General features: G+C 51.3%; 1 protein-coding gene across 3 annotated transcripts in view; it reads right to left on the reverse strand.

Moving 5' to 3' along the window:
* Nucleotides 1-3,779: 3,779 nt before the first annotated feature.
* Sez6 (seizure related 6 homolog) overlaps nucleotides 3,780-11,723 on the reverse strand; it is a 47,680-nt gene continuing 39,736 nt past the window's right edge. Inside the window, exons 6-17 of one of the 3 annotated variants that reach the window (XM_005349483.1) lie at nucleotides 9,921-10,089; nucleotides 9,661-9,827; nucleotides 8,919-9,113; nucleotides 8,575-8,713; nucleotides 8,267-8,463; nucleotides 7,540-7,734; nucleotides 6,121-6,312; nucleotides 5,843-6,040; nucleotides 5,533-5,571; nucleotides 5,172-5,289; nucleotides 4,984-5,086; nucleotides 3,780-4,814 (exon numbers count right to left, since the gene is read on the reverse strand). In XM_005349483.1, the coding sequence (XP_005349540.1) occupies nucleotides 4,785-4,814; nucleotides 4,984-5,086; nucleotides 5,172-5,289; nucleotides 5,533-5,571; nucleotides 5,843-6,040; nucleotides 6,121-6,312; nucleotides 7,540-7,734; nucleotides 8,267-8,463; nucleotides 8,575-8,713; nucleotides 8,919-9,113; nucleotides 9,661-9,827; nucleotides 9,921-10,089 (1,742 nt within the window). In that variant the 3' untranslated portion in view covers nucleotides 3,780-4,784. Of the gene's footprint in view, nucleotides 4,831-4,983; nucleotides 5,087-5,171; nucleotides 5,290-5,532; nucleotides 5,572-5,842; nucleotides 6,041-6,120; nucleotides 6,313-7,539; nucleotides 7,735-8,266; nucleotides 8,464-8,574; nucleotides 8,714-8,918; nucleotides 9,114-9,660; nucleotides 9,828-9,920; nucleotides 10,090-11,723 lie in introns of all 3 variants that reach the window. The other 2 variants (XM_005349482.3, XM_026780133.1) reach the window with 2 other exon arrangements.

The following is an 11,723-nucleotide window of genomic DNA, read 5'->3' on the forward strand; positions in this document are numbered from 1 at the left end:
CTCCCTCCCTCCCTCCCTCCCTCCCTTCCCCTCTCCCTCCTTCCCTTTCGTCCCTCTCTCTTTCTTTCCAAAGATAGAGTCTCTGCAGCCGTAGCTGGCCTAGAACTCGCTGTGTATATCAGGTTAAACATGAACTCAAAGAAATACTTCTGCCTCTGCCTCCAGTCCCATTTCTGGGATCAACGTGTGCTACTATTGCTACTATGCCTGGCCCTTCTTAAACTTTTCTTCTTCTTCTTTCCTTCTTTTTGGTTTATTGAGACAGACTTTCACTGTGTAACAGCCCTGGCTGTCCTGGAATTCGCTCTGTAGACCAGGCTGGCCTCAAACTCAGAGGTTCGCCTGCCTTTGCCTACCGAGTACTGGGATCAAAGGCATACACCACCACCACCCGACACATGAACTTATTTTTTAAAAAAAGTTTTTTTTTATGTGCATTCGGGTTTTGCCTGGATGTATGTCTGTCTGTGTGAGGGTTCCAGATTCCCTGGAACTGGAGTTACAGGCAGTTGTGAGCTGCCCTGTGGGTTCTGGTAATTGAACCCAGGTCCTTTGGAAGAGCAGCCAGTGCTTTTTTTTTAAATTTATGTATTTTAATTGCATATACTCCTGCAGGTCAGAAGAGGGCATCAGATCTCATTACATATGATTGTGAGCCACCATGTGGGTGCAGGGAATTGAATTCAGGTCCTCTGGAAGAGCAGTCAGTGCTCTTAACCGCTGAGCCATCTCTCCAGCCTCCACTTAAACTCGTTTTTATGTTACTTTATACATCATTCTCAGAATCGTAAAACACAGAGACTATTTTATTTAAACTCTATTTCCAGATACACAAGAGTGGAGCAGTGATTTGCTTAGGTTTCTTAGTGGGTTTATAGCAAACCTAAAAAGGGAACATTACTTGATTCATAGGTCAGAATCTGTCCTCTCCACCATGCTTACTGTCTCTGAGGAACTGCTGCTTCTCCGTTTAGGACAGTCAGGACTATAAATCAAAAAGGGTATGGATAACTGTGTGAAGTTTTAGGTGTGTGTGTGTGTGTGTGTGTGTGTGTGTGAGAGAGAGAGAGAGAGAGAGAGAGAGAGAGAGGACGAGAGAGAGAGGAGGAGAGAGAGACGTTGTATTTCTCTGGTGCTCCTGTGTTGGTGCCTGGAAATAGTAAGGTCATGGGGAAGTGGAGAATGTCATGCAAATTGGCTGCTCTCTGACTTCTGTGGTCACCACAGCCAACAATAGATTAGTAGCTATAGGGCTGAGATGTGGCTCTCAGAGGAGAGGGCTGGGATAGGTTCCTTGAAGGAAGAGCTCAGGCTTTATGCCTCCTTCATGCCACATGACCTCAGAAGCTGGAGCCTCATATGCCCTCTCTCATTGGCTTCCCTCCTGCTGCCCAGAGCACAGCTGTGCTGCTGTGTCAGCCTGAAGGTATTACTGGGCACAGAAGTGAGCTGCTGGCACATGCCCAGTGAGCAAGGCTTTGCTTTGATCAACACATCCGTTGCAGCTGAAAACAGGAGCGGGCAGTGGGCTAATGAGGAAAATGAGAGTTGGCTCTGCTGACAGGTCTCGGAGGAACAAATCACTCCACACACCTTTCTTGTGAAGCCTGAAGGATGAGGTCAGTCCTGTAAGGGCAGGACTTGGGGCCACCTTGGAGAGTTCCAGCTCTGGGTGTTCAAGGGCACTCCAGGAAAAGAGAGCAGGTGGGCTGTAGAAGCCTGTGGAAGCGACCTCTTGTGGTCTATGTAGGTATTGCACTATGAATGACCGAACCCCCTGACTTGGGCTGCACAGAAGCCTGGAGGGATTTCTGGTCCACATCTTCCAGTTAAAGACTGTAGAAGCAGGCCCGGTGGTGGTGGTGCACTCCCTTAATCCCAGCACTCGGGAGGCAGAGGCAGGTGGATCTCTGTGAGTTTGAGGCCAGCCTGATCTACAAGAGCTAGTGCCAGAACAGGTTCCAAAACCACAGAGAAACCCTGTCTTAAAAAACAAAAAACAAAACAAAACAAAAAGACTGTAGAAGCAGAAGGTGCTGGTGGGTGCAGGTCTTCCTCTCAGGTGCTTTTGTCTTTTATCTTTCAAGTGCCTCATGGGAAGAGTCTTTCATCTCCGAAGGCTTTGGGGGCCATAGGGAATGGGCAAATTTAAGTATATCCTGGTCAGCCATCACTTCTTTAAAAAGCATTCATTTGTTTGTCTATGGTTTTTGAAATAGGGCTTCTCTGTATAACAGCCCTGGCTTTGTAAACCAGGTTGGTCTCAAATTCACAGAGCTCTTCCTGATTCTGCCTCCCGAGGGCTGGGATTAAAAGTGTATACCACCATGACCAGTCTTTATTTTTAGTTTTTGGCTTTTTATAGATAAAATTTCTTTGTGTAGCCCTGACTGTCCTATAGACCAGTGTTGAAGGCGTGTGGGTCCAACACAGATGGAAGGGCATCTCAGGGTCTTTTCTCCTGACTATCTCCTGAAGATCTCTCCGCGTTTATTATCCAAACATCTTATATATCATCACATAAATTGAGCGGGAAAATACATTAGACTCGTATCCTAGGTAACCAGGTGAATGGCCTTTTGTCACGTCTGCATTCTACCTGTATGCTAGCTGTCACGTAGGCCTGAATTAGCCTCTCTGTAAGATATCCTCCAAACATCCTGACCATTGTTAGGCAGAGACAGCTTGTCTGCAGAGCTATGTGACCACCTCAGATCACCTCAGATCGGACCTATGGCTTTTGTGCCATACAGAAATATGGGCCTACAGACCAGGCTGGCCTTGAATTCAGAGATCTTCCTACCTCTGCCTCCCGAGTGCTCAGATTTAAAGGCGTGCACCACCACCCAACTTGTTTTATGTTTTGAGATTATAATATAATTACATTATTTATCCCTTCCTTTTCCTCCCTTCAACTCCCCTCATATACCCCTTCTTGCTCTTTTTCAAATTCATAACATCTTTTAAAACTGTTGTCATATACATACGTGATTACACACACACGTTTCTAAATACATAAGTATAACGTGCTCAGTCTGTATACTGTCCCTTGGATGCCTGTTTTTAGCAGCCACCTTAAAGAGCCTGTGGGCAGAGCCCTTGCCTGTATCAGGTACCCCCAAGCCACCCTGTCCTTCCTACTCGGAGTCTGGATGTTTTCTGAGGACAAGCCAAGCTGGTTAGCTTATGTACAAGTTCAGTCTACAGTTCTGACTCCAGTCTCTCAAGTTTCCCTGGGTAGAAGATGTGGAAGGAAAGATGCTTCAGACTCTGGGCGTTGTCAGCAGTCCAGCAGTATTAAAATGGGGTTGGGACTGGGCCAATCTCGCTGTGGCAAAGAGGAGGAAATGAGGCACTGGGGTGGATGAGCGCCCACATCCCTGCGGCATTAACCACTGGGGCCTCTCACTTCACCAGCCATCTATAACACTAATGTCTTCGGGGCAGCGTTGCCTATTTAAATACATATAGCATTTTTTTCTCATAAAATCTGGGGATGGCCGGGCGGTGGTGGCGCATGCCTTTAATCTCAGCACTCAGGAGGCAGAGGCAGGCGGATCACTGTGAGTTCAAGGCCAGCCTGGTCTACAAGAGCTAGTTCCGGGACTGGCACCAAAGCCACAGAGAAACCCTGTCTCGAAAAACCAAAAAATAAAATAAAATAAATAAATCTGGGAATGATTGATTGGTGGGTCCAGCAGGTCTTCTCATGCCAAGATCCATATCACAGTAATCTACCACCCTCTCCCCTCCAAGAAAGCACCATTCACACTCCTTAGTTTTTTTCCAAAAACACCATTTTAATAAGGAAACAACAGAAATAAAAGATTGTTCTCTGGCTGGAGCCCAGACCCCATATAATACATCATATGTACAAAGTGGCCTTCGGTCTGGACTGGGCTTCCTCCTGGGGATTTCTGATTTCAGTTCTGTGCCACATTCCTGGGTCCTTGGACTTCTACTCTCCAGAATGTACCTACCCTCTCCTGGCATGCCATAACACAGTGGCAGGAAGGGGGAGCATAGTAAGTGGCTTAGAAGAGGGGACACTTGTAACATCCAGATGAACATCAAGGAAGGTCTCTCCCGCCCTCAGACTAAAGGGATGCCGGGGACAGTAGGGTATCCTGCTTTGGTGTGGAGCATGAGTGTCCAGTGAAGCCCAACCTGAGCTTGGGACAGAATCCCTGAACCTTTAAGGATTCCTTAAAATCCTCACCTTCCCAGAACAGGGTAGAAGGCATAACTCCAATTCTGAGCCTTTAGAAAAGGGACTAGGAACCTCCTTGCAGGGCTGGTATTGGCATGCCAGGACTACCAAGAGGTCACCATTGAGAACAATTTTGGCCATTGGTGATGGCTCTGTGAGGGGCACCCTGTCCCATTTCCACTGCTGCAAATCAGCTCTTCCGGAGTCTCCACATGCCAGGGCTGAACGGTGGCCATGTGTAGAAAGTGCCCTGCTCTGCCTGCAGCTCCAGGCCGGAGGGCCAGGGCATAAGAGAAGCAGGGAATGTTGGCTGGTAGAAATGTGCTCCAGTTAGGTTCTATCCAAGTCAGGCGCCCCCTGACTTGGACCCAAAGAAAGGCCCTAAGTAGGCAGAGGTGCCAAGAAAATAGGTCACTGTGGGCATTGCAGGCAGGGAAGGGCACAACTTCTTGAGGGACTGGTGGTGTCTCTTCCCAGGTGGTATGTACAGGAGGTAAAGGGACAGCAGAGAGCCAGGAGCCCTGCCACTGGCCTGTGACACAGGGCTGCAAGTGCATGCCCAGGCTGCTCCCACCTAGATGGAAACTTCATATTCTCTCGTCTCCTGCAAAGGAAAGAGACTGCGGGGAGTTGGAAACTTGTAGAAGATTCATCGGGCCACAGTCCGCCTTCCCAAGGCATCAGGAGGGCGTGGCAGGACCCACAGGCATACCCACCCAAGGGAGCAAGGACTTGAGTCCTGAAGAGGTATCTAGGTCAACGTGGATACTTACTCCAGTCTCATAAGTTGGGTTGTCAAACGCTGACTCCACCGTGATGCGGTTATAGGGGCGAGGATGAGTTCGGGGAAGTTGCAGGGGACTTTTCCCCTGGAGCCTGTGAGGACAGAAGACCCTGTGAAGCAGGGGTGCAAGGCAGGAGTGAATTGGGTGTGTAGAACAGGAAGAGAAGCCAGACTCACCTGGAGAAGTAGAGGTACACGCCTCCCACCAGCAGCACCATGGCCACCAGTGGTAGGAAGATGGCAGCTGCCATGTGGGCAGCATCCAGGGCACTGGAGGTGGCAGGTGCCTTGGCAACTGAAAGCAAAGGGTGAGCGGGATTGGAACTGATGTCCCTATTGGAGCCTATGTCCCCTCCCTTCTCAAGGACATTCAGAGACCAGCTCCCATTAGCTGGCTAGGGTAGGGAAGAAGCTGTATGCCCTTCTGGGCCCAAACTGTTCTTTCTCTGCCTTCCATTTGTGGGAACCCACGGCCTGGGAGCTGTGAGAGCCAGGTGCAGGGGGACCACATATCTGGCTCTCAAGCATGGGGACTCACCATCCAGGCTACGGCCGTTGTAGAACCCATCCAGAGAGGCTGGAACAAGAAGGGAGCGCCAAGGGCAGTGGGTGAGCCTGATGGACCAAGCCACCAATGCAAGGAGCACAGAAGTGGGCTCGTCATGGGAGAGGAACTGACCAGGGAGAGCCCACTCCTGCATTGTCATGATGATGTTAGATCAGAGACCGGGCAGAGACTGAGGGACAGGCAGGGGCATGGGCAGGTGCTTCTGATTCTCAACATGAAATTGTTTTACTACAACAGTTCTATGGTCCAGGTGGGGTTTTAAGGGGATAGTGGCACTCACCAGCCCTACAGATGGGTGGGGGATCACTCCAATGCGAGGGGTGTCCAGGCACACATTTGATGCTGGCCTGGCCCTTCAGCACATAGCCAGGGGCACAGGAGAAGTGGATGGTGGCCCCTGCTGGGTGAAGCCGCTTCTCAGGACTGCGGGCACCGTTCTCAGGGGCGCTGAGGCCATGGCATGGCTTGAACTGTTCCACTGCAAGGCAGGCAGAGTCGGGTGCAAGTTTCAGACCCCTCTCTTTCTAAAGGGCCCCCTCCTACACACTCGGCACTTACAGAGACATTTGGGGGCCCTGTCGCTCCACTTGGGGCTGCCAGCCTGACGATCATGGCAGGTGAGGATGGCACTCCCCGTCAACACAAAACCCTGGTCACAGATATACTGCACAGTTGCCCCCACAGGAAACTTGGGGCTGGATATGAGGCGGCGACTGTGCTCCACATCCCCTGGGTCATGGCAGGATGTCACTATGGATGGGGAGGGAAGCAGGAGAGCAAGGAAGGTTCAGCATCTGGGGATCTGGCTCAGTTGGTAAGAGTGCTTTGGAAGCATGCTTGAAACTCTGGATTTAACAGACAGCACTACATAAACCTGGCCTGGTGGTGCATGCCTGTAATCCCAGTACTCCAGAAGGTGCCTGTAATCCCAGTACTAAGAAAGTGGAGGCAGAAGGATCAGAAATTCAAAGTTATCCTCAGTTTCATAGAAGCTTGAGGCCAGTCTGGGCTAAAGACACTATGAGGGCGGGACAAAAGAAAGGCCTGTTCACCCTGGTTTCCACGTGTCACAGGCCGGCTAATACCAGGCTTCATGGCTCGACTCTCATTTAGATGTCTGCATCTTTCTTTTTAGGCAGTGCTAGAACCCAGGATGGCATGCATGCCAGGTGGTCTTATGCCTTTTTTTTAAATTTATTATGTATACCATGTTCTGTCTGCCTGAAGGCCAGAAGAGAGCACTAGATCTCATTACAGATGGTTGTGAGCCACCATGTAGTTGCTGGGAATTGAACTCAGGAACTCTGGAAGAACAACCAGTGAGTGCTCTTAACAACTGAGCCATCTCTCCAGACCCTTGTTTTTGTTTTTGTCTTTTGTTGTTGTTGTTTTATGTTTGCGTTTGTGTCGAGTTTATGTGTACTGCGTACATGTAGATGCCCATGTACGCAGGTGTTACAAGGCTAGAAGGTGTTGGATCCCCAGGAACTGACTACAGGAGGCTGTGAGCTGCTTGATATGAGTGCTGGGAACCAAACCTGGGTCTTCTGCAAGAGCAGTAAGTGCTCTTAGTCACTCAGACACCCTCCCCTCCACCTTTTGGGGGGAAATAAATGCCTCACGCTATACCTTAGGCCACCTTCAAATTTCTGGTCCTCCTGTCTCAGCCTCCTAAATGCTGAGATTGCAGGCATGTGACACACCATGCCTGACTGTGCCCACCATTCTGCTGACGCATCCTTTTCCCACTCATCAAGGGCGGCAAAGCCATGCATTTGAGGCAGCCAGCACTGCCTGGTCCTCGGTCAGCCAGGAAATGCTTGCGGTACTTCTCTGGAAATCCTGTGACAATGGATCATCTCGACTTCACAGACAGGTTAGAAGAATACGGATGCTAGCAGAAACAGGACCAGTGCTAGATTTCCTCTCAGAACAGAGAAGGCAGGGTGGGGGGACCATGGGGACGGGGGCACTCACCCCTCTGGCATGAGGGCAGATCCTCACTCCAGCTCAGGTCCCACTGGCACATGAGAATACTGGATCCTACCACCTGGTAGCCAGGGTAGCACTGGTAGGTGACCACCGTACCATGCACCAGCTCAGGCTGTGATGGGCTCTTCCAGCCATTGGGGATCTCAGGTAGCTCCGGACATGTGTCATTGCGGGGCACCTCTGGGGACACAGAAGCAGGGAGATGCAGCCCCTTGGCCAGTACCGAGGTGACTGTGCTAGTGCCAACTCTGAGGTCTCTTTGTTTCCTGCAGATTATCCTGGGCCTCCACTGGCTGGAAAAGTCTCAGTGACTCACCCTGCTTTCTCAAGCCCCACCCCCTTGCCCATCCCCTGATCGCCCTGAGTGTCCAAGATTCCAGGATTGTCACCATGGCTTTGACTCTACTCTCAGAAGCACTTGGCCAGTCCCTCAGGCCTGAGAGATGGGCAAAGGAGGGTGGGGGAGTCACTTCTGTTCCAGACCGTCAGAAAGGAAGGTACCAGCCCTTTTCTGTAGTTCCTGTTTTTGTTAGGAAGTTCTTCTTGCTGCCTCCCCAAATCTCCCCTGCTCTAACCAAAGGCTTCTGGGGATGCCTGGTGCCTTCCCGGGTTTTGCTCATCAGATAGGGCATCCAGGCTCCTTGTTGCCCTGTGCTCTCGGACTTGCCAAGATTTGGGATCTACAGTCCAAGTCAGATAGAGACGAGCTCACCAAAGAAGTGGATGACAAATCCCTGCTGGTAGCCCAGCGCCGAAGTCCCAGGGTCTGACTGGAACTGGATGGTGACATCAGCCATGGAGGTAAAGAGCTTGAAGTGGCCACGGGGCCCTGAGTACTGGCCCAGGACCCGGGCCGTCAGGTCATCCCCATCGTAGAAGGTCAGTACGTCCCCAGAGCCTATGCGCAGCCTGTAGAGGAGGAGGATCAGGGCAGGACAGGCTGGGGGAAGGGCCCAAGGTGGGCAGGACAAGAGGTGTCCCCAGCCTCAGGAGCCGGCTTGCCTGACCCGAGGCACTCACACTCGGATGTCCAGCATGATGCGCTTGTCCTCCTCCACATGCACACCCCAGATGCAGTCCTGCCCTCGGCCATACGGCTCCGGCCAGTTTGGAGAGAGCACCACGCCTGCTGAGTCTGTGATCTCCCCGCTGCACACGGCTGCAAGGAAGGGGAGGCCAGGGAGGCCCATTCTCTCCAGTGCGGTGTCCTAGGGTTGCCACCTGCCCACAAAAGTGCCACTCCCTGCTAGGATTCCCCACCTCCTCCCTCAAGGGGAAATACCAGTCACGCACAGCAGGGCCCCTAGCCCTGGGCTCTGTGGCTGCCTCCTAGGTGGCAGACCCACCCACCAGTGCCTGCTGACCTCGGCAGGCTGGCTCTGTCTCATTCCACTGGGGGTCGTGGAGGTCAACACACTCGATGATGATGGAACCCTGCTCCAGGGTGTAGCCAGGGTCACAGCTGAACTCCACGGTAGTACCCACAGGATAGGAGGGGGCGCTGCTGCTGAAGTTGCCATATTTGACAAAGGGCTCATAGCAGTGGCCCTGCTGAAAGGCTGTGAACCACAGGGCCCAGTCCAGCTCAGCCTCCACCGGGCTAGGCCAAAGGACAGGCCTTCTACCACTTCCCTCGTCAGGACCTTTCTTCCTCAGTGCAAAAGTGTATCCTGGGCTTGGAATCGGAGGCAGGGGGACAGGGAACTCAACCCTATTTTGGTCAGGAAGCCATCTTGAATCATTGCTGTATTCTTGTTGGCTCGCTGGCACTTAGTATACAGAAGGTGCTCAATGCTTTTTTTGATGAGTTAATGAGCACATGTATGTATGCGTGGGTCTAGGATGCCTCTGCAGCAGTCTCTCCTCCCCACCCCCGCCAAGGGCTGAGGCCTGTTTTGCTTTTTTAAAACCTGGAGAATTCATTCTCTTGGGCTAGAAATCTATGGTGGAGGCAAAGGGCTCCTGCAAGGATGGGATGGGAATCTTGGGCCGGAGGGAAGGGGCATGGAGCAGGTGCGAAATGTGGGAGGAATGACAGAATGCGGTTAGAGAGGGGAAGGACGTGGGAGAGAGAGCCTAGCACTGGTTGGGTTCCTGCAGGCTCACCCTCATAGCGCAGGGCCATGCCTGCCGCCGCCCCGCTGCTATCAGTACTGAACTCCACAAAGAAGTATCTGCCGGAGCTGAGCAGGCCTTCAATGGGCAGGTACTCCACCTCGTAGGAATCGTACACTGGTGGGGCCTCCACGTTGTTCCCGTTGCGGATGATGAGCCTGGGCCAGAAGAGTGGCAGCTGCATGCTTGGTATCCCCCCAACAAGGTATTGCCAGGTCAGGCACTCCCATCTAGCCGGGACAGCCCCTCACCTGTCGTCATCTTCTGCCAGGGAGACCTTTTCAAAATGCAGGTGTAGTCGCTGGCTCTCAGGCGCCTCTAGCAACCAGTGGCAGGTGAGGTTGTTGCTGTAGTTGCCCGGGAAGCCGGGAGAGACAATGCGACCAGTGGTGGCATTTCGAATCACTCCGCCACAAGCAGCTATGGATGGCAATGGGCTTATACTTGGTCTCTGTCCTTGTTCCAAACAGCCTCCAAACCCTCTTCCCCACCTAGCCCTGTGCCCTCAGCACAGGGACATCATCTTTGCTGCGGTGGCTCTGAGAGCCCATCTTACAGTCCTGACTCTGCTGCTGCAAACAGCCCAAACTTCAACTGGGGGCTGACTGTCCCCATCTCTGAGGTTTCATGCGTAACTTTCTTGGCAGTGAGCACATCTGTTGCTACCTGGCTGCGCCCTCTACCGACCTCTTCAGGAGGCTGACTGGTTCCGCCAGGCTGACTTCAGTATGTTAAGCGGCTTATCCAAGACTGACTTTCTTGGAGCTAGCTGATACTTTTAATGCACTCTGTCCTTTTCCACACCCCTTCCTCCTTTTCTCTTGTCCTTCCCTTCTCTTTTTTTAACCTCAGGTAGGCCAGGCTGTCCTTGAACTCAGTACGAAATAGATGATAACCCTGAACTCCTGATCCTCATGCCTCCATCTCTCAAGTACTAAGATTATAGGCATTTGCCATTATACATGACTTCTATTTCTTTCTTTCTTTCTCTCTCTCTCTCTTTCTTTCTTTCTTCCTTCCTTCCTTTCTTTCTTTCTTTCTTTCTTTCTTTCTTTCTTTCTTTCTTCCTTCCTTCCTTCCTTCCTTCCTTCCTTCCTTCCTTTCTTTCTTTCTTTCTTTCTTTCTTTCTTTCTTTCTTTCTTCCTTCCTTCCTTCCTTCCTTCCTTCCTGTTTTCTTTCTTTCTGGCAGGGTCTCACCTTGTAGCCCTGGCCTGGAACTTGCTATGTGGTCAGGCTATCCTTAAACTCAAAGGTCCACCTGCCTCTGCCTCCTAAGTGCTGGATTTAAAAGTATATGCCACCAGACCTGGTTTTTTTGTTTTTAAAACAGGGTCTCCCCATGTAGCCCAGGCTATTTTGGGACTCGCAGTCCTCTTGCTTAGCCCCTGGAAGACTGCAATGACAAACATGCCCCCATGCCTTGTTACTGTTGTAAAACTAATTTTCTGTCTTGCCTAGCATGATAACAGGCCTCAGATTTGAACCCCAGAACACAAAACAAAACAACAAGAACAAAAGCAGCTATCTGTTTGGGTTTGTCCTTTAACTAGGACCCCTTCGGTACAGAGACCCTGTCTTTTCATGTCAGACTTGAGTTGGTTTTACATGTCAGGTGAACAAAATGAATGCATAAATATAGAGAGGAGACAGGACCAGTATGCCTTGGCAGGTTGTTAGGCACAGGTGGCTCTCCGAGACTAACAACACTCTCATTCCTTGACTGACTGCTAAGGACTCTCAAACTGACCCCTCTGGCCTGGAACTACCTTTTCTTCCCCAAGGAAAGACTGAGCTGCATGTCTGGGCCCAACAGTGAGGGTTTCTGGGCCACTCTAGCACAGAATTCACAGAAGGTGAGTGGGGCCAAGAAGCAGGCCTGAAACAGGAAGCTGGTTCCAAGCACAGCTCTGCTCTCGGAGGCCAGACTACAGACAGACAGACATCTCTGCTCTCGGAGGTCAGACTACAGACAGACAGACAGCTCTGCTCTTGGAGACCAGACTACAGACAGACAGACAGCTCTGCTCTCGGAGAACAGACTACAGACAGACACA

This window comes from Microtus ochrogaster, chromosome 7 (genome assembly GCF_000317375.1).
Source record: "Microtus ochrogaster isolate Prairie Vole_2 chromosome 7, MicOch1.0, whole genome shotgun sequence".
NCBI lineage: Eukaryota > Metazoa > Chordata > Mammalia > Rodentia > Cricetidae > Microtus > Microtus ochrogaster.